The 23,130-nt window shown below is 41.6% G+C and overlaps 1 protein-coding gene across 1 annotated transcript in view; it reads left to right on the top strand.

Moving 5' to 3' along the window:
- The window catches only part of HTR4 (5-hydroxytryptamine receptor 4), a 74,053-nt gene extending 51,610 nt beyond the window's left edge, over positions 1 to 22,443 (top strand). Inside the window, exon 6 of the mRNA XM_086470827.1 lies at positions 22,356 to 22,443. Coding sequence (XP_086326953.1) covers positions 22,356 to 22,443 — 88 coding nt within the window. The remainder of the gene's footprint in view (positions 1 to 22,355) is intronic.
- The last annotated feature ends 687 nt before the right edge of the window (positions 22,444 to 23,130 follow it).

The raw sequence follows: 23,130 nt of genomic DNA, 5'->3' as shown, positions 1-23,130 counted from the left end.
CTTCAGAAGAGTCTACAGAGAAGTGAGAGCCACAGAAGCAGGCAACGTATTTCTGATTCTGTGTATATAATAACAGCAATACATTACGACGACTAATGAGTCCAGGCATTTGTGACAAACATGCAGTTTACTTGGCCACCCGTTTAGAGACTTATTCTAAGAACTAATTAATTCTTTCAGTTTCTGGATTAAACTATTGTCTAAAACATCCCATCAAACAGAGATCATTATATGGTATGTTACTGTAATTAAATAAAGAGGTAACTGAGCTCGCGAGATGCCCGCAACACTTAATTAAGATTAATTAAGCAACATGATTTACAGCTGGAGGAACGGAGCAATTCAAAACTCGCTAGACAAAGTGGCTGTGACACGCTGAATTCATGAATGCCCATACCAGCACCATGTTGCTCAGTAATACTGCTATGGCAGCCTCACCAACCAAGTTTATTTGATGAGGGGATGTGTAGCCCCTGGAACACACCCATTTTTTTGGCCAAACACAGGCATGCCTGTTAAACAGCTAGGAGTTAACACCTTGGCAGCTGAGGCTTGGTAGCACAGATAAAAGCACTGCTAAAAGTGCCAAAAGATTTCCTTTATAAGCCTTCTCTGAGACAGCAGCTGGATTACTGTGTTCTTAATTTCTATTTTACTCTGACAGCAACACAGTTTGTCTGTGTAACAGCGTTATCACACTCCAGGCACGCCAGCTGTATGAAATGGTTGGGAGAAATTAGCATTTCTTAGCCTATTCAGAACGAAAGGATAATATCAGTAATCGGTGTCATCAGTTCTTACTTCAGGAGAGAAATCCTAAGTTGTTTCTCCCATAAAAAGAAAGCAAGAAGCTTAGTCGTTCTGGGTCAAATAAAAAAAAAGTAAAGGCAAGCTGGAGATTTTTTTTTTTTTTTTACAAGAACTGGGGAATCCCTGCCCAGAAATCCCCATTTGACCTATTACAATGTGACACCTTTTATGCCTCAGCTGTGATGTTCTCTTGCTACACATGGGCTCAGGGCATGCCAATGTCCCAGGCAGACATCTGCACCTATTCTTGGTCTCCCCATACATTTTTTTTTCTCAGCTTCTGGTTTTGCAACCCTAATACCTATATGATAGGTGATCTCAATAGGTAGCCTCTCTCAGTTTTTGATTTCTTAGCCATAAGAGTCTCATTTTTTTTAAATAGCTGTTTTGTTAAGCTATGCATCCTAAATAGTCTGAGATCTCAGTACCACAATGTCCTGGTTTTGTTGTCCTTGTGGTGCATCCACAGCCAGTTTGGGAATTCCCACCAGAGTTAAGTGGCAGTGTATTAGCAAGTTTTGTAGGTGAAGCCGTGTTTTTCAGACTGCTTTTAATCACTGTGAGATCTTGCTTAGTGTTTTTTGATCATTCAAAAGCTGTAAAGTGAGAAAAACACTCTTTGCACCAATATAGTCAGCTGAAATTACTTCCATGTTGGTAGCTGAATTGCTTTTTTGGATGGTACAAGAGATGACAGGTCTTATCTGGAGCCACCAGATCCGTGGTCCTGTTTGAAAGTGATTTCCTGACTGCATTAGAAACACAGGGTCAGTACCGTCACCATCTCTGCTTGCTAAATTAGGCTTATTTTTCAGGTAACCCATCCTAGACTCCTCTGCCACACTGTTAGGGAAAACACGGAGAGATTTGGCTGCAAGCTCAGTGTGGAGATCATGACATGTAAACCCATGCAATGGGTCTGCAATAGCAAATGGTCTGTGGGTGAAGTAAGGAGATGAGCTGGTTGTTGCATGAATGACCTTTGTGAAAAAGGCTTATCATTTTAAGGTGTCTGTTCCTAAAAATCTTGTGTTTCCCTGACATAATTGCTGTGGTTGTGCACTGAAACCTGAGTTTTGTGATCACCTCCTTCTAATCCTTCCCATGACCATGCAGGTAATTACTGAGGCATCCTGGTGGGTGGTTGCTCCATGGCTTCCAGAGAAAGAGAAAGTCGAGGTTGGCTGCTTTGACAACGTGGCAGGAGAAGCTGCCATCTTGGGCTAATGTCTCTAGCATTCCAAATCTTTCACAATCTTCTGTCTTTCTGTGTTGGTGAATTGCAAGGAGAAACAGCATTGAGCTCCTGAGGCTCTTTTATAGTTGTTTTACCCTTACTTTACTGATGTTTTCAGTCAGCTCACTTATCTGCAAGCTTGAGTCAACATGTATGACATGAAATTAGGTGTACTGAACTCTGACAGTTGTATTCAGCTCTTGTCATGCTGTTTCTCCACACGTTCCAAACCCCAAGGTCCCTTCTGTCTTGTCAGTTTAATTGCATTTATTTATTTTTCTTTAGAGAATACCAGAGAGGGATAGGCTAAGGGTGTCCCCTTCTTCAGATCAGCATTAGCATGCATAACTATCTGCTCTGTATTTGGTTGGTGCCTTCAAAACAGTACATGTTCCTTTATTTTCTTGCTCTGCAGAGTAATAATTAGTTTTTATTTTCTCTGTGTTAATTCTATGTTCAAATTTAACCAAAATATTTCCTTCCCCCTCTCTCACACTGCAATCACTTGTAGCTTCATGCCTCCCTTTCACCTTCCACACTAAAAGAATAGAATAGAATGATTTCTGTTGGAAGAGAAAATATTCTATTCTATTCTATTCTATTCTATTCTATTCTATTCTATTCTATTCCTTTTTAGTGTGAGCAGCTGGTGTAGAAACCTAGAGCTCTCAGGGACACATCTAGCTTCGAAACAGGAACATTTAACCAGGAGCTCAGTGTTGATATTTTCAGTATCACAGGGAGGATGTTTGGAAACTTTTAATTTCATTGCTATGTATGGTTGAAATCACACTTCTCAACTCAAATGTGCTCATTAGCCGGGTGTGTGGCAATGTCCTACCCAGATCATACTGTTCTCAGATACTAGTCTTAAGATACCATGGTTCTGGATGGAAACCAGTGCCACAATTTAGACACCCAAAGGTAAATATTTAGGTTTGCTCACTTATAAATAACAAGTGATTACTAGCACAAGCGAAGAGCTTAGAGTCGCAGTGTGTGAAAACCATATACTTTGGCCAAATCAGAGGTCTCTGCTCTAGAATAAATCATTCCACTTTTAAAAATAATGAGTACTGTCAGACCATTCAAAGAAGTGCAAACAAAGCATTTAGGAGGATAAAATAATAAAGAACAAATGTCTGCAAAGTCCAGCACACCTTGTATTATTTTTCTGGTAAGCGCTAATACATCTTCACATTTTTATAGGAACAGAGATGAGTTTACATAAAAAGAGAGCAAAACCTTGTTGTGTTTTATATATGTAGCAAGTATCATGCTAATCATGCAGGTATGCGATCTTTTGCTAAATTATTGGGGCAAAGTGCATCTTTGATTGCCTCAGTGTAACACAAAGAATTGTAGGTACAAAATTCGGTTTATTTTGTAAGAGGATGGACAGATGATTGTTGTAATTGAGCCAAAATGTAAGTCAATTAAATTTGAAACTCGCTGGCTAAACCGCAGTTTTCCATTCCATTTGCTGCATGTACCATTGCTTTTCCTCAAGAGGCGGAACAAACATAAATCTCAGCAACACTTATTTACCAAAGCGGAGGCTAAGGCAGAGATTTGTAGACTATGTTGTCTCCTCTGAAGCAGAAAATACAGAGGCCCAGGACTAACCAAGGGAGGGGATGTCACAACATTCAGAAGTTTGAACTTACCTGTTTGCTCCTGCACTTTAAATCTGAAGGCAATATATAAAGCAAAGAATGGGCAGAGTCTGCCAGTTTTGTGAGCCCTGAAAGATACTCTTGTCTGCAGCAGAATGACTAAAAGAAATCACAAAATAGCAGAAGTAGCCTAGTGTTAACAGCAGGTATACACAAATAAAGTATTTACACACACAGGCACAAACACAGAGACACAGACAAAGGATGGTATCCCACCAGCTTCTGCCAAGGCTCAGAAAAGCTGCAGTATGGTGGGTCAGTGATGCATCTGAATTACTGTACAGCATAGGACTGCGGGGCTCTGGACATCAGGTCCATAGGTTGAAGGGTTGGAACCACCAGTGAGAGACTCATTATGTGAGAGGGGAAAGAAATTGCCTCTGTGGTTAGCCTGGCTCTGCCTGAAGGAATCAACCTCGGAGGCAGCACATGCACATGTTTTCACCGTGGCTGCAAACAGCACAAAAAGGCACAATCGGATCTCTCAAAAAGAAGTTTAAGTCCTTATCTAAATGTTCCCAGCACGTTTTCACAGATGCATTTGACTGCCACAGCAGCGTTTTCTCTTTAAACAGCCTCCTTCAGTCTGGGAATCTCTCAGGCAATGACAGCCTCCGAGATGCCATTAGTTAGAAAGACAGGGCAGAGTTCAGACAGGTAAGCAGGTGTCTTCAGGGAAAATGCTGCAAGGACATGGTTAAGGTCCCACCCTGTAAAGCAAACCTGACCAATACAACCTCGTTGGCTCAGGCTGAAGGACCTAAAACAGCACAAACAGAAAAAAACACAGATGGGGTTTTGCTGACTTTATGTCTGGTTTTGGTTTCACACTTTAAACATTCTTTCTTAAGTAAGACACTGATATTTCTTGTGCTGGATAACCTATAAAGAAATTCCTTAAGGAAGCTAATAGCAATTCCAAATCTGTATGATATTTAAAACATACAATGACTATTGCCGCAGCGCAAATGACAGGTATGTTTGTGATCTGTCTTGACAGTTAGCATCCAGATTTAGGTACCAGATACTGTTCTGGTTGTTCTCTGTCATTTTCAGGTGTAACTATGATATGACTTGAATGCCAATGAAAACACATATTCCACAGACCCATTCCAACAAACTCCAGAGTTTCACATACACTTCAAGGACTCAAGCTTGGTTGAGTCAATCCAAAGACTCAATATTCATAAAATATTTTTTGTTTGTTTTCTGCCAGCATTCCGCTTTACATCAAGTAGAATAAATGACTAGTTTCACCTGAATCTTAATTTCTCCACATTGTCTTTCTGCAAGGAAACCGAAAACTTAATTGTGTCAGCAGGGGATGGAATATGACTTTATCAGTGATTATTGTGTGCATTTCTCCTAGCTGATTGCCAGATATTTTGATTGCGCTAGTTACCTCCTCCTATGATCAAAATCAATACATTAATCAATACAGCTCTTAAATGTCATGTTCCAATCCACAACGCATTTGTGTAACAGAGGAATGGCCTAGGGCTCTTTTTACTTTATGAAACCCACCAGAGAATAAGTATCTGCTTTGATTATGCTTCCTAGTTTCTTGGATTACCCTCCCAAAAAATTAGAAACTGTTTGCAGCTCTACTCTTTCCTCTTCAGATTTTTGCCTCTCCTGACACGTGGAGAACCATATTTGGACATGGTCTATCAGACTGAACTTGACATTTTTCTTTTGGACGTCTTCAGAATAGATGATGTTCTGCTTGCTATGATGCTTAGATGAGAAATCTTTTTTCCTTAGGTCCTTCTTGCACACAGAAGTTTAGAGGGTCCCTGAGCCTGGAGGGGATCAGTAGGTGGCATCACTCATACGAGAGCCTTACTAGCAGATGTCCAGGAACTACTCCTGTTGAGATTGGAAAGGCTGAAGTCAGATAACAGGCTATCATCACAGGATGTTTGGGGATATAACTAACAGAAAAATGGGGACTTAGCAACCTCTGAATCATATTGAAATGAAGAAGCTGTCAAGGCACCTCCTGTCCTCCTCAGCTCACTCCTGAAGATGATCTAACCTAGCTGTGAAATAGCTCTTGGCAGAGAAGGCGGATGAGCAAATGAAGCATCATCCTTCCTGAAGAACAACAGGGGAATGAAAACACAGCCACCAAGCAATATGTACTTATTGGCTTATTTTGGTATCGGTTTTAACCATGCTAAAAATGAGGAGCAACTGTCTATGAAAGTGATGCAGGGAATTAATGTTTGCAAGTGGGGTGTGTATAGGACACAGTAGGATGGGGAGCACGGAGGGTCTGCCGGTGCCCTTAGGGCAGGGAGGGAAAACACAGTGTCCATTTGTCAAACCAAAGCTGTACAGGGGAGAATATGGAGATTTTACTCAAATTAAGCACCCACTTCCAATGTCACCATCTGTGGTATGACATTTAAACCTGGTAAAATGCTTACAAAATATGACTATTTATGAGCACAGCGCAAAAGTTTGGCATGTTACTATTTTTCATACTATGGTGTATAAAGTTTTGTGAATTTATACCCAGTGGGCTGTAAGAGAGAAGCGGTCTAAAGTCAGGAATGTGCTAGTTAATGCATATCATAGAAATATTAACTGAAAAACCTTGAGGAAGAAGGAAGGAGGAGTGGCAACTCCCATTCAACACAACATGGTGTTTGCTATGTTGGCTTGTATTAGGAATAGTGTGGCCAGCAGGAGTAGGGAGGTGATCATCCCCCTCTAGTCGGCACTGGTGAGGCCACACCTCAAGTACTGTGTTCAGTTTTGGGCACCTCAGTAGACACTGAGGTGCAGAGGAGGGCAGCAAAGATGGTGAAGAGCAGCTAAGCGAACTGGGGCTATTTAGTCTTAAGAAAAAGAGGCTGAGGGGAGACCTTACTGCTCTCTACAACTACCTGAGAGGACATTGTAGAGAGACAGGTGCTGGTCTCTTCTCACAGGTAGTTAATGATAGAACAAGAGGGAATGGACTCAAGCTGCACCAGGGTAGGTTTAGGCTAGATATTAGGAAAAAATTTTTCACTGAAGGGGTTGTCAGGCATTGGAACAGGCTGCCCGGGGAGGTGGCTGAGTCACCATCCCTTTATGTGTTTAAAGGTCGTTTAGATGTGGTGCTTGGAGATATGGTTTAGGGGTGTGCTTGGTAGAGTAGGGTTGATGGTTGGACTTGATGATCTCAAAGGTCTTTTCCAACCTGAATGATTCTACAGTTGTATGGTTCTGTCTGACCTATGCTTCCTGGGAGCAGGATGGAAAGCTGAGAAAAGGCAGCAGCTACTGTAGCCAAAGAAATTTTACCTTAAGTTGGTAAGACTTACTACAACTTAACCTAGATCAAAGTAGGTACCAGTTGAGATGTTAAAGGTACCAACAAGGATCTTTATTATTTATTTTGATCTTAATACTAGGTTTTGTTATTTAATTTGTGTGTCATTGTCCCATTACCAGAAAATACAATTTTCAGATCTTACCAGGTGCCTTAGGGTACGTACAGCTTCACACCACCACTTCCAGGATATTCAGAAGTTGCCAGGGTACAAAACTGTAGACATTGCATGGGCACATATGTGAACTGGCCCTACAAAAGGCAGGAAAGGATGATATGTACCCTGGTGACCAGAAAACTTACTGGCAGGCTGCAGAGTAGGAGGGAACATGCATGAGCCCCAGATGCTGTGAGGGAGTTTGTGATAGTTTGCTATTCAGAAAGGAACTTAAACTAGTGACTGACATTAACAATGTGCACATGCTAGACTTTTGTTCTAAAACACATAATTCTTCATAGAAAGTCTTGTTTTGACACAAAAAAAAGTTCTGCTGTTGCACACACAAAGTAGACACAAGAAATGATGAAGAATTTTTTGCCAGAAGATTTCAACAAATGGCAATTGTCATTTTTCACTGATTATTTCACTGCAGAAAAGCCACCCATTTCCCAGGTAGCTGCAATCCTAACACTGCGGCACATGTTTGAAGCCTGACAAACAAAAGTCAGTCTTGGGGCTCATGGTGCTGCAATACATTTGGAAATTGTGGTATCTCCATTGCACAAGGAAACAGCTCCAAGTGTTTTTGCCACTATTTCATTCCACAGCTTTGACGAATGGCTTGTGGTTTTTTCCTAGCAGATGAAAGATCTAATTATGCCAGTTGCGAGATCTCCATTTATAAAGAAAACATTCATTATCTTCCATTTGAATATTCTTAATTGATCCTGCTTGTACTTCAGTAATTGAAACACCTTACTTAAAAAACAGAAGCCTATTATGAGCTATCCCATCTGTGGGTAGTTATAAACCGCTCTTAACGTGATGCTGTGTATTTCTAATGTAAGTGAGCACTTCCAAGTACTTTCTTAATTACCAGATTTGGGTCTCTTATGAATGTTGCATTAATTATGTTGCCAAAATGAGCTGTAGGCCAAAGTCTGCAGGTAATTAGAGCATATAATGTGGTGCCAAACTTAGCGTTAATGAGAGAGAAATGGAAATACAGAGTTAATGTGAGAAAAAGGGGAAAGTGCCCATCTTCTGCAGCATGGCGTTGAATGGCCTCACTCATTTACTTACCTGCTTACTCTGGTGTTTATAATTAGATCACTGAAAGCAAATAGCTTCTTCATTGATTTTAAAGTTAGCTTAGTTTCTGTCCTTTAGTGCCCAAGTTTCTGTTTCTCTTGTGGAAACATCAACTACTATAACATTAACAAGTTGCAAACCTATGATGGAAGAAGTCAACATCTCTGGACTGACTCCAACATCTTGGTTTGTGTGTGGATCCCATGTTTTTCATCACTAATCATTGTCACATTTATGTTCATAATATCCAAAGTCCAAGGCCTTTTGCTAAAGTTGAGCAGGATGTCCTGCAGTGGAAAATAGGGAAACTTATAGACATCATTCAGATCAAGCAGCTGAAAGACAGAAGCATAAGGCTAGGAAAAAGACAAAAGTCCAAGCTGCGAGATAGGACTTGTATAATTAAGATGACTGTCAGCAAAGCCAGTCAATGATAACATCTATTAGCACATGAAGTAGTCTCTTGAGGGAATCATTGTAGAAACACCCTTTGGATGATCAAAATTAGGCTGGGTAAAGTAACAGCAAGTGGTACAGCCCTGTATCAGCAGAGAAGTGGCATGGGGTAGCTGGTAATCTCTGCCATATCTCTAATGTCTCCACTGGACTTGGATGAGGAAAAAGTACCTTTCAGCCCAGGTGCTTGAGGACCTTCCTGGCGATGCCTTCTTCAGCCCCTGGTTCACTCTGACATGAGAGCCAAGACTGTTTCTCCAGACATTGCCTCAGCACTCTAAACAAAAAGCAAAGCAGGCTTATTTTAAAATGTTGCACTATATGCTGGTACTTTGCAACAGTCAAGTTCAGCGATCAAGATGAGGGGGGTCTTCAACCCCTCCAGCATCACCTTTCTGTTTAAGATCCACAGCACTGCTCAGCACTCAGAGCTGTAGGGGAGAGAGCTGGGGGTGCCAGTGCCCCAGCAGGTCTCCATGAACGGGGCGGAGGGGAGCAGAGAGGTGGCATCCCTCACACATCCTGAGTCGGGTGTTTTTCTGCGTAGGGGTGCCTGTGGTTCTCATCCTTACACCCAGGAAGAGGTGAGATACAAACCATTAATCTTTCTAGCGAGGGGACAGTGAGATGCATTTGGGATGTGCTGGAGAAATGTGGCAGCTATTGTGCTGTCAGGATCAAAACTGCTAATGGTATAATAAGGCAGATGATTTTTAAAGTGAGTTTTGCTGTTTGAAAGCTGCACGTTTGACAGCTCTGGAAGGCACAGGCACCTGCTTCAGCATGAAAGGGAAAATACAATCAGGCTACGGGAGCACAGGGACAACAGCAACGGGAGTTTATCAGCTCCCTGGGAAACAGAAAGTTCATTCTCAGTTGAGCATTCATGCTTGGGTGAGGCTGACAGCAGAGAACAACTCTGACAACAGCGATGGCATGCTTTGGGTATGTGGTTATTTGGTTTATTTAAGGTCCAGTTGAGCCCTGTTGAAAAGCCACTGAGCCACCAGCAGTTCAGCGATTCTGGCTCATGAAGAAGATCTGGCAACTATCTCCCAAAGTATTCACTTTCTCAATGGTGACACAGCTTTATGCCAAAAAATTTAACCTGTTCAGCTGCTTGCTGCTGATGGGTTGGTTTTGTAAGATGAGAACTAGGCAATGGGCAGGCAGGAAGATACACAAGCTATACTCAGCCACAAACGCTCGAGGGATCACGTCCTGTATTGCTCGCCTCTCCAGGCCCCACTTAGAGATTGTTTGCTGTTCTTACTTTAAAAGTTATTAAAAATCTCAGGCATATCTTAGCAACATCCATGTTACAATTAATAACTGGCCAACAGTGACAAACATCAGATGGATGTTCAGAGCAACCTCCACTGGAGGCAATGGAAAATAAACCTGTCCAGCATGGGTCAGGGCCAACAGGCATGGTGCCTGGCTTGTCTCAACTGTTCCCCTTGTCGGAAATTATGCCAGGTAAAACTGAAGTTTAAACCAGGACAGCAGTGTTATGTGGTCAGCAGGAGAGGACAGCTGCCAGAGAGTCCCGATGCCAGCTCAGCATCACAAGCACAGCGCTGCAGAACTGCAGCCTGACTGGGGGAGGGATTCAGCCACCAGAGGAAAGGTGGAATCTAATTATTGTGACTGTGCAATGGGAAACAGGAGGTCCAAACCAAACTCAGTCATCTCCCTGTTCTGATTTCTCCAGCCTGGGAGCAGCATTACAGTCAGTGACCCAGAGGCAGGATATTCCCAGGATTTAGTGGAGGAGGAAAGAAGTTCTTCAATAAATAAAACACCTTTCCTACAGCTGTAGGTTGTTCTGTCCTGGAAGGCGTTTCTGACATTTTAAAATTGAAACAAACTATTTTTACATAAGTGATTAATTGCTGCTGCTGGAGCACCACAGCCCTGAATCAAACTATGATTGAGTTGTACCAGACACCATTCGTATCTGAAATGACACAATGCTTGTTCGAAAGAGGCTAAAATCTAAAGACAAGGCATACAAAGGAAGTATTATTACCTCTGTTTTACTTGCGATGAAAGAAGGCTCAGAGGAATGGCATGGTTTGCCCACAATCAAACAGGAATTGTTGGAAAAGCCACCTCTGCAGTCTTGAGGTGTCCTGTGTCCCTGGTAATCTTCTGTCAAAAATTTCTTAAAAGACCATGCTGAACAACTTAACTGATCTTTGTTCTTATTAGCACATATTTAGCATTTGTCTGTTTGCTTAGCATTAAAGTATCTGCAGTCATGTTCCTGTTTTTAGCTTTTGATGTCTATCAGGAATGTAATTATGACCTTAAGAGGTTATTATTCAATACAACGAGACTTGATAACACCAGGCAAAAGGTTTTAGCTAGTACCCAGAGATAATTACATTTAAAAATTGTGTTCCTTCTGCCCTATTTTTATTGAACTTGACTCTTTGCTTCTTTGCTGATCTATGTGAAATGCCTTGGCTGACTCAGGCCAGGCTCCTAATTAGTTATCTTCATCAATCAATCTCTATCCAATCGATTTCCTGTGCCAGGTGAAGGATTGTGTTCAGCACTCTGCCAGAGAGACCAATATGATTTTTCTCCATTCATACAACAAGAGTCTTCTGAGCAAAGGAGCAGTGTGCTGGGGTTACCTGTTGAAGTTAAAGTAGGGTTCCTATAATTTTTCTTAGACCAAACTCATTAATAGAGCCTGGCAATAAAAAGAATCAAAAAAGGAAGGTGTAATGAGCACTTGCAGTTCCAGGGAAACAAATTGTTTGGGTCAGATTCAGCAGATGTTTTCAGCAGGAGAAAATGCAAACGAAACAAGATACTGAAGTGTTTCGATGTTTTATTTCAAAATCATATTTCAGTTTATAATTTGCCTGCACTTTTAAAAGGAGTTAAACATCCTCCTTAAAAAAGATACGCTTCTACGGTAAAAAAAAAAAATAATAAATTAACTGGAGGGGATTTTGGTCTTGTTTTGCCAGAAAAAAGTATGAAACATTTCTATTGTACATCAACCTAAAGCAGTACGTTCACATATCCACTAGGCATTACCTGCACACCTCCGCTTTTGGAGATGAGGACGTCCCTTACGTAGCTACAGAGACTTTCCTGGTACTGTATGAGAATGCCTTGGGCCATGTCTGACTGAGATGGTCTGGGAACGTGTCCTGGAGCTGTAGGTCATTAGAGCAAGCAGCAGCCAGAGCTGAGAGAACAGGCGAGCTTCAGCTGAGTTAAACATCCTTCAGGAATGATGGAACAAAGGAAAAAGAAAGGAGAGAAACAAATGTATTGATAGATGCTTTCTTTGTTTTCTGTGACTTGTCAGATACAAAGAAAGTAATTTTTTTCCCAGTGGTGTTTCTCTCACTTGAGGGCTTTGCTTACTTGGACAACTGGCTGCTAATTTTAAATCTGAGGAGACATGTGGAAGTCTTACAAAATGTACTGAAGGCTGGATTATGTGGGCTGGAGACAGCTGTTTTTAAAACCTCTAACTGAAATTTAGTAAAGAATGATGAGTGCTTAATTCCAGCTCACAAGGTCTGAACAGCATTATTTGATTTAAAGATAATTAAGATAACCAGCATAACTGCTCAAGAGTGGAAAAAAATAAACACTTGTCATGAGATAGAGACAAATTTGTATTTACATTTGACTACAAAGGCCTTTAAAATCAACATTGCTGTCATATCCACATAAATAATTTAGCAATCCAAATGTTTTCCTGAAATCTGGATTTTCACCATTCAGCTGCAGTGGGAAAACTGAACTTTTGATGATATTACTGTGAATTTTACCCATGTTTTCCCAAAGGACTGCATCATCTCAAAGGAGGAATGGTCCACTGATATTTGCTCCTCTTTATTTAAAAAAATATAATTAAATAGTAAGGCTAGGACAGACTTCAAGTTTGGCTAGGACATTTTAAGAATTTAGGAATATTTTCTTTTTGGTGCTGATGCTGGTTGAGACATCAAGTCCACTGACTAGGTGGGTTTTACACACAGATAAATGATGATGCCTCCCTAAGGCTGGAATAAAAGACACTGAAGGCAAAGGAAGGTCCCTGATGTAAAGCTTGTTGCAGAGGATGGATTTCATTTTCTTTGCCACATTACTGTGCTTTCCTGGGCCTGGCTGCAAAGGGACAGACAGATACTGGCTGTGTCTGATCAGCTGTTTCTGCTCCAGAGCTCCAGTAGGCAATTTAGCAAATCATCTACCCCAGCTGCTTTACTCAGCTAATCACACCGTATCTTTACGGGCTCTGCACAACATCAGCTTGCAATGAAAAGAAATAGCCATAGGAGGAGGGGATGGAGACGTTCGTCTGCCATCCAGGCTAACTCAGCTCCCAGGCAGAAGCAGCAGCCAGCCATAATGATGGCTTCGTTGTCCCCGTGCCTGGGTTTGTCTGGTTTGAAATCCAGCTTCCTCCAGCTCACTTGGCTGGGAGTCCTGCGCTTGAAAGTGTACAAGAAACAAACATTAAGTATACCTCTACAGCATTAAAGGAATATAGCTGGTATTTGAGGGAGTTGTCCTGGAGCAGTTCTCATTGTGTTTTCTGACTTCATGCTCTCTTTTTATATTCATTGGTTTGCCATATGTTTAGAAGATAAATTCTCACTGAACTGGCTTCTGCTGGACAAAGCAGATCACAGGTAGTCACGCACAGTGAAAGACCTGCCTTTAGTAAACTCACCTTTGATAACGTGCTGGTCTCCTCTGGGTTGCAGGTCAGTCAGATGCAGCACAAGGACAATACACAATAATCTGAAACCTTATTGCTAGGAAATCTTGCAAGTGACTTTCTCATCTCAGAAACAGGAAGAAATGAGAAACCCACAGAGAAACAACAGGAGCTATTAATCCTAGAAGAATTGGATGTATTGCTAATTCTGCACTTAATATGAAATCGATTTACATTGTTCTGCAATGTTGATACATACCAACGAAAAGATAGAACAAGCTTGTAATTTCTGACTCCATTTTGCCCCAGGAATCATGGTGAGTAGGTAAGGGGTATTCTACTTATCCTGCTATAATGATTTTCTGCTGATGGCCAAATGTGGAAGTTCACTTTAGTGGCCGGAAGCACGATTCGTTCAGCCCAGAGATTACAGTTACTAGAAAGCTTTTAATTTTATGGAGTCTATGAACCTGGTAATTGTGAGAGAGGGACAATTCTACACTGACCTTTTGAAAATTAAACACGCAGCTGTATTAAAATCAAATGTTTCATGAAAATATATTTAATTTGGATTATGTGTATTCATTTTTTTTCAAAGGAAAATGGGAATGAAACAACATATTTTGTTCACATTTCATTTTGACATTTTGTGTATTTCAGATTAAAAAAAAATTTTGCCTCTTTTAAAATGAAAAATGTCACAGATTAAAACAGGAAATTCCAGATTCTTGGATGTTGTGTTTACACCCTTCTCAACTTTCTGACTGTTTCCCAAGATTTCCCAGTTTTCAAAAATGCCAAAAGCGTCTTTTCAGGGAGACGATAGCATTGTCATCTTTACCCTTAGGTCCTCTAACCCTAGAAGGCACTTCAATGCCACAGGAAAGATCCTGCTGTTCTGAAAAACACGCTCAAAGTTTATTCCTGACCCACTGGGATGGTCCGTGGGATCTTTCTTAGACACTTCCATCATAGGCATACCTAAATAATGATGCCAACCAGAAACTGTACTGCACTTAATGACATCTCTATCATCTACAGGCAATCATTTACTGTGGGTTAGTGACTGCCATAAAACACAGAATTAAAAGACTGTTTTCTATCTGCTCCTGAAACAGGAATAAAGTAAGCCAATGCATCACTGTCTGGAGTAAGTAACAAACAGTCATCTTAAGCTGTTCTCTCTTTCCCTCTCTTTTATAGTGCATTTATGAATTATGCTGTTTGCATTTATAATTATGGGAGTGAACAGATGGTGGAAGGCTTATTTCAGAATGATGTGGTCATTAAAATAACCTACTCTGGTCTGCCAAGTGATTGTTAACCGTAATCTCAATTTGATATTGAAGAGGGTTATTTACTCTTTCTCTGTAAGTCCATTTGAAAGAAATGGAGCTTTGAGAAAAGGACACTATATAGAGTGTGAAGCTACAACAGTGGTACTGCACATATTCCAGATGGGAAACCACTGAAGAGTTTTGCAGCTGCGAGAGAAAGAAAAATGCAGGGAAAGATAAATTTTGGACCAACACAATTTTCAAATCTAAGAAAAATATCAATTCTTTATTCAGTTTGGAAGCTTAGTTCCACTTAAAATGTGGCTCCAACCAGCTTCTACCTATGTGCTAATTCTTTCCATAGTCTACTATTTTAGGTAGTTAAGTTCAATAATGGGAGATTCTGTTATTAAAAATGGGAGTCTCTGCTCAAGCAAAATGTAAATCTTCACGGTTTCTCACACCTTACATAGTAACATCTTGGCTTCCTCTAGTTCCAACAAGTGTTTACAGGGTGCTTCTGCAAATAACAAGAGTTTTTGTGCTATAACTGGGAGCGATCATCACCTGTTTGCCTTCCTTCTTGGGAATCTTACTGTACCAGCTTCACTTTACCAGATTCGTCATCTTGCAAGGTGTGTGATGGATTTGGAGACAGTTCTTTGCACTTCAAGTCCTTTGCAGGATTTTATTTCTGAGATCTTCTGCCCCACTATTTTCACATCAAGTCTTCAGGATCTGGTCTGAACACAGATGAAAGCAGAGACACAGTGTCAAGGTTTCTTTGTTGAGGTTGAAGGAGCCTCTCTTTCTCCAGTTCTAGCCATTATCCGGGTTCTAATTCCTGACCCTCACACCTCTTTGTGTGTATGTCCTACCCAGGCTACCTCAAGATGCCACTTGTGGCAGGTCGTCTTCACTCAGTGGGCAGTCTGAGGGCTGTGCTGCTGCTGAGCGGCTCAGAAACATAGTTTACAGGTCTCCTATAGATGAAAGCTTTGCTCTTCTGCACCAAAGCAATTGGCATCACTTGAACCCCACGGCTGTGGCACTACCATGGGGTTATCAGAATTTTACATCCAAAACTCAGAGGAACTATTGGAAAATGAGATGCAAACATGCAGGACTCCTGTCTGCCTGCCTGAGCCCACTGGGAGCAGAACTAAAGGTGGGAGAAACAGGAGAGCAGAGGAAAAGTTGATTATGTTCACTAAGAATAAACAGAAATATTCGTGTTTTCTGGGTTCCCTCTGCAGCCATTGTCACAACCTTCAAAGATGCATATTGGCTGGACAGAAGCTGTTACTGAGAAGTTTTCTGGGGTCCTGGAGGGAGTTTCTGGTTGCATATTAAGGAAGAAATGTACTCTGAAATGTTTCATTTGGAGTGCTGGCAATCAACAACTGGAAAAAGGAGAAAATGAAAGAGACAGGCAGATGAGTGCTCATTCATACAAAATTGCCAATATCACAGTAGTTAGATCAGTCACCTTGATAAAAGGCAGAAACCAGCCTTGAACATGAATTGGAGTCTGCTCTTTTTTTTTTTTTTTTTTTTTTTTTAAATTTTCTGTTGCATGAGAAGTTGCAGACTTGCTCCAGATCAGAAATGGGGAAAATATTTTTAACTGAAAATTGTTGGAAAATGGGAAAAGCATTTTCTATACCACACTGATTTTAGCTTGAAACTCATTATTTTTGACCTAGCAATTAAGTCTTTATAGCTGCATGTTTCTGAGATGCTCTGACCTCCCTTAAACATCCACTCCAATCTATTAAATCTCCTAGTTGTAAACTAAATTAGCCTGTGCATTTTTTCAGGGCCTGCATTGTCTTCAAAAGGAGCTTGCCAGAGCTCAGCACAACACAAAGATTTCTGCTTTAGTTTGGACTACAGTGTGCTACTATCAGGAAAACATGAATAGATTTAGACTTCTTGGAGTCTGGTTTTGTTGAAATTTAATGCTTGGTTTAATCAGAAATCTTTCTTTTGGAATGCAAGCAGTTGACCAAAAGAAAATTGAAATAAAAATATTAATAAAGGACTTCCCCAAATCAACAACAAATTGCAAAGCCTTTAAATGAAAAATTTCACTTGTCATTTTTACAGAATTGTTGGCTTTTTTTAAAAAAGACAAATTCATAGAAACTGGCAAAAACTCAGGAAAACTTTCAGTGCCACAAAACCTGCAGATTATTTTCTTATTATTTCAAATTTTTAAGAATGTCACAGTTAAAACTTGCTCTTTGCCTGACTCTGCCATGCCCGAGTTCCCTCCATCAGTCCAGTAGGGAGTCACTAATGAACTGCTGGCAACAAATCCCAAATCCCAGTACAGGGGTGTCTGAGGATCACAGTTTCATTTCTGTTAGGGGTAATTTTCCTGAAATGTAGTGTGGGGTCAGTAGGAGACTCTCACAGGCTAGCACATCTGTAAGGTCACTGTTGCAGCCAGTGGTGGAGTATATTACAGGCTTCAAGCAATTTAATGTGGACAGCTAAGAACAGCACTTATTTCAAAGAATTTAGTACAAGGTTTTTATCTTCTATTCTTGCATTACCAGGAGGTATTTAGAAACTCTGGCAGTAACTATTCTGCATTTATAATATAAAGATTATCAAAAAGATTTGCAAATACAATGAAACTTGGTGCTTATCAGCTTTTTGTATAGGTCATGTCTAATCTTCCCCAGTCTTTGCGGCCATTTGCATACCCAGCTGAGACCCGAGCTATCCTGGCAGTACCAGTAACAGACATATATACCATAAATGCATCCATCCACCTACCTCTGCAGCAACACGGACCTCCCGGTGTCTGACTGCGTGTGCAAAATCTCTTCCCTACCTGGTGACACTGTGTTCTTCATTTTCCAGGCCGAGCAGGAGGGGATTTAGTGGCAAAAGTCAGAGGGAGCAGAGCGTTAACAGCCCCCGGTATCCCCCGCCCCGTCCCAAAAGTGAACCCTTACCAACCCAGTCCAAGGACAGCTGCAAGAACCTCACCCCACCTCACTCTCCGGTCAATGTCAGGACAAGAGAAACAACCTTCTGCCAGCTCAAAAATGGAAGCAATTACTATGTAAACAGGTGTATTGGGAAAGGATTACTAAACAGAGAGCACCTACAGCGGGTTTAGGATGGCTGTGGCTTCCTCCATTAATCTGCCATCAGCCCAGCTGAAAGATTCACCGTGCTTGGATGGTTGTGGGCATTTACTTTATTAATTTTTTTTTCTCTGCTATTATTATAACCCTCTAGGTAGAATTATTTCTCCTGCCAGGGTTAAAGGAGGCTGCTGATGCAACACTAAGCCCAGTGTTTGTTCAGAGGCTTTGGAAAGTGCAGGAGATGCTGCCACACAAGTCTTTTAGCCCTTCAGTGATTCAGCTGTAGCTGGGGAAGCCTGTCTTTGCTCTCCTTTGTTAGCTTGTTATTAATGAGAAGCATCCACTAACGTGGTCCAAACTGTTGCAGAGTTTCTGTACCTGCGAGGGGCCCCTTGCCCTCCGCAGCAGCCACCAGGATTAACTGCCTGCAGCGTGATGAACTCGAGTTTGCAGGGAGCTTAGGGAAGAGAGATGGATACGAGTGTTCAAGGCAAAGACTACAGTTAAAAAGCAGGGGAGTAATTCGCGGGTAAAACAGCTGCCGAACTGCAAGCTGTGCTTCCCAGGTACTTCTGATGGTGCAGAGGAGTCGTGGGTATGTGTAGCCAGTGTAGGCAGCTTTACACAGATACTGCAAGCATGAAGGGTTGGTAGGAGGCATTTTTGGGAAAAAACAGATACCTTCCAATTCCTGTCCATTCCCAGCTGTCCAAAGGACCCCAGGCACTGTCTCCAGACAGAGGCTTTTTTCTGGAAACTGGATCGGTGGCTGTGAGCTTTGACGGAGGGGCGGCACACACACCATCAGGGTATCGCTTCCCCTCCTTCTGGGTCATGTTCTGCTGAGGAAATGGATGTGGTTAGCTTCTGTGTTCAGAGCTGTGAGCTCTGCCCCACAATTGCACTGCTTTCTGCCTTTTATCAAGACAGGCACGATCCCAGGGGACAGAGCTGGATGCCAGGGGTTTGCTCTTCAGGAGAGGACTAAGGACGGACCTCAGGCTCCATGAAAACGGTGGCTATTTTTCTTTTCATTGTGGTTGGGGAAGCCAAAGACAGCAATTTTATGGCTTTGCTTCCTTAATAAATTGTACAAGTTGGTGTGGGGGATAGCTCTGCGGGGAATGAAAGTGGGAAGATTACAAACAGCCACTGCATCCCCTTGGTGTTTTCTCCCCGCCTCTTGCCACGTTCCCAGAATAATGCTGGAGGTCCTTGTTCCAGTTGTGGGTTTACACAGGGTAAAACCACAGAGCTCCCCTCCACTGTGCTGAGAGCTAATCCAGCCAGTTAATTAAAGAGCCCATTGGACTGTCAGAAACAGCAGGAGATGCAGGAGCAATTATCTCCAAATTGGTCATCATCACAATTAAAGTACCATTTGGCAATTATGTGAATAGCCTGCAGCAGGGTCCCTTTATAGGTGGTAATGCCTTTTCATTATTGGGTTTTATTGCTGGATGGTGGTGTTTATGATGTGAGTAAAGCTGTCAGGTGAAATGACAGTACCACTCGCCCCCAGTTCTGGAGGAGTCGGATGCAGAGGGCAAAGGCAGCCTGGGATGCTATTTGTAATTGAGCTTGGTAGCTTAATGTGCCAGCGTATACAAATCCCATTGAAGGAACTCACTATAGGCAGGAAAGCTGAGCAACTAATTTGCTGCAGATAATTTATTTAATGCGTTTAAACCTTTTAATTTTTTTTCCTGCTCACATATTATGGCTTCCTCAGATGTATTCGTTACTCAAACCTACTTGATAAAGTTCTTTTGAAATATTCAGCCCACACATACAGGGTCTGAGTGTTGTTTTCTTCTTGCAGTCAGTAAGATAAATCCCATGGTGCTTGGCTTCTCAGCTGGGTGAGAGCTGAGGCGCATTAGATGTGCGTTCCTGCAGGTGAGGCAAAAATGAGTTGCAGGTGCAGCTGAGCTTTCTCTCTGAAACTTGCTTCCATAGATACCGATGCCTGAAAAATTAATTGTATTTTCAGAGACCAGATCAGTTAAGACATGGTGGTGTGAAAAAAAGCAGGGCTGTACAATCCTGTCTTTTATCCAACATTAAATTGGTGCCCTGTAACTGGCAGATAGCTTTGAACTTTCATTTGAAGAGAAAAACTACAGTGTGTGAAAACAAACCCGGTAACACAAAAGCCTGCCGGCAGAGGACTCCTTTAACAGTTTCCTGGAGATGTTGGTAAGATCTTTAAGAATGATGTGCCAGTACCAGAGCAAGCCATCACCCCTGCAGCACAGCTTTCACACCCTGCATACGAATGCTCTTTCCTCCTCTCCTACCAGTCCTCTTTCCCCACAGGGTAAACAGCTTGAAGTGTTGAGCTAACTGCCAGAGGCTTCAGACAGACACTTTTGCCACGAGATCCTGGGACACCTTACTGACTTCTCTTTAGCTTAATGCACCTTTGTAACAAACGGCATCACCTGCTAAAATTGCTGATCTTGCACAACTGTTTTCTGACTACTACAGAAGAATAAGAAAGGTTTGGCTCTTTGGATATCCTGTATGAAGTCAGCTTTCAGTGCCTGTCTGTTGTGCTTCTGAGCAAGTCCTGAGTTTCTCTGAACTATGTCTGCCTTGTTCACAGACTGGGGGGTCTCCTGGCTCTCATCCTCTGTATCACCATTTGTAGCAGAGACTTTGCCATGCTAGAGGTCTCTTTGGTGAATTGCCTCACGTGATGTCCCATGTCTGACTTGGTATATAAAATTAAAATTACGTTATGACTTGTATGCTTCATGGTCATCTAGTCAGAGTGTCTGTTCAGTGTTAGATGCAAAATGTCTTTTCTTGTTTCTTACATCAAGTCCGTATCTTGTTGGTAGAACTAGCACATTCTTTGAAATTTATGATTGTTATTTAAAGTGATGGAGCACTAAGGGAGTATGTGTGATGGATATATCTGCGCATACAGTGACCTGTATTAAGGCAACCAAGCCTGACCATATTGAAAACCAGCATCTAGTACATTAGAGGGTAAATTTCTCCAGGAACATTCACCAGGGAAAATTCAGACAGGCAGTACAGTTTATACTCTGACTTTCGAGTGCATGGCTCATCTACTGGAACTAACGGATACATCATTTGGAGGATATTCAGATCACCTACTTCAGACATTTCAGTGGCATTGTAAGCACCTTAATCAGGAGCCTAAGTCCCAAGTATATCCAGTGGAGAAAGAGATGCATCCAGATTAATAATGCCAAGTAAACTGATGTCATAGTATCAGTTTTTGAATATGTAGACAATGAGGAGTTCCTGATCTTTTTTCTAATGCTTATTCAAATAAATCATGAGGCTGATAGTACTTCTTTTTCCTCTGCTAACAGCAAGAGAACTCTTATATTCTGTTTTCTTAGGCTTTTTTATTTTTTAATCTTTATTGGGATGCGGATATTTCAGGTATGTCTTGGGTGTTTCCCCTGAACACTCAGGAGAGGAAAGTCTTAACAGAGACCTAATTTCCCTGATATGCATTTGGACTAGGGAAAAATATGCTTTTACAGTTATTTTTGCAGCTTCCTGCTTCTGGACCTACTCGAAGGATGGTTTGGTTCAGCTTTAGTTTAAATGAATTGGACTGACAAGGGAAGATACCTGGCTTACTTTACACCCTTCAGCGGGTTTGCAAGCAAGAGTGATTAGATGTGAAATTCTAGAAGGATGTGCATAATTAGTTTTACTTCAGTTAGCCAACATTTTTTACTATCACCTCAGATCTATTTATTCCTACTAAGCATTGCACACCACTTAGGGAAAAGAGATGCATGTCATTAGCAAACTAAATCAACAGTTCTGTTCAGAAAGCCATGTTGAGATGGGCACAGCAGGAAATGAGCTGGTAGATGAGGCACAGAGTAAGAGATAATGTGGAATTCCTTACAACTGAATTCTGCTCTTCTGTATCTGACCCAAAGCCTGCAAAAATATCAGAGAGGTGTACACATGACATGGTACCTCCAAAGGACATAAAACCTGAGCAGCACTGGTTTGATAAGACATACTAGAATTGGCACTGAATCCAACTTTGCAATAGACAGAGACTACTTTCTTTTATAAGTGGAAACGCCCTGAAATGTTGGTCTTGATTTCCTCTTAAACAGCATTCACTTCTCAAGCTAGTCTCAAATGATTCTTTAAATGTTTGCATTGATGATACTAAACTGAAGTGCCTTCAGCTTAGTCCACCCACGAATGATCAGTGTTTCTTAGTTCTTTGGTCTAGTTTTCTCTCATTACCAGCCGCACCTTAGACACATAAAAACCAACAGGTTCTTGGTTTTCAGGAATTGCCTTGATTGTATCATACTGAAAATTTGGTTTCCTGTCATGGAGTGAAGTAGGGGATTCACATTTGCTTAATGTGGGATCTAGATATTTGGAAGATGTACTGTCATAAGATGTACCTTGAGGTTTTCAAGAACTCATTTTACATAAACTTGTCCTTTTAACCATCACTAACAAATCTTTCTTTACGTTGTTCCACTCCCAGGTATGCTGTTTTACATAATGGGCATCATCAGGAACATGAGAAGCTTCCCATCCACAATGACCCCGAATCCCAAGAGTCCTGTTTCTAGTCACAGTCCTAGAAAAGGGATGGCCCAGCAGAAGGAACAGATTCTTTTTAGGGTACCCAAAGGATTCACAGACAGTAGGACTTTATGAAAACTCATTCATCTGCATTGTCATGGTGCCTCCTGCACTGACTTCATATGCACATCCAGCTGCACGTGTGTAGACTGATGGCGGCATGGGAAGGTACCTGAGCAGAATGGCTGAGGAGACTTTGCTGTATCTGCAAGGACAGCTGGACTATATGACTGCGTCAGAGCCCCACCCCAGGAGCGAGCTGATTTCTGTCAATGTAAGGAAACCACACAGATACAAACCACCCAGTGCAGGGACTTCTGTTACTCACTTCCAGCTGCCATCTGTGTACAAGCACCTCCCTGTCCTGTGATATCATAATCTTAAAGATTACAAGTTCTGGCTAAAGCCCTAACACGATGTGAGGCTAAATGCCTGCTTTATCTGCGCAAGATCCTGCCCACCAGTGACTGGATGCTGTCAGGAGTGAAAGAGCACTAAGTTTTCTTTAGCAAAGTAAGAGGAAATGTTTGCCCTTTGATTATAGCTGCTGGTGAAAGGTCAGCATGAGCCGCTGATTCACCCTACCTTGCGGAGCTTTCTTTGTAAATGCTTTTATTGTGTTTCCTGGCCAAGTTCATTGGTAGAAGACTCATATGGTGTATATAGCGCCTGAC

The sequence above is a fragment of the Leptosomus discolor genome, chromosome 10 (assembly GCF_034619465.1).
Source record: "Leptosomus discolor isolate bLepDis1 chromosome 10, bLepDis1.hap2, whole genome shotgun sequence".
Classification (NCBI taxonomy): domain Eukaryota; kingdom Metazoa; phylum Chordata; class Aves; order Leptosomiformes; family Leptosomidae; genus Leptosomus; species Leptosomus discolor.
Note: the sequence above shows the minus strand (reverse complement) of the source record. Positions and strands in the feature narration are given on the sequence as shown.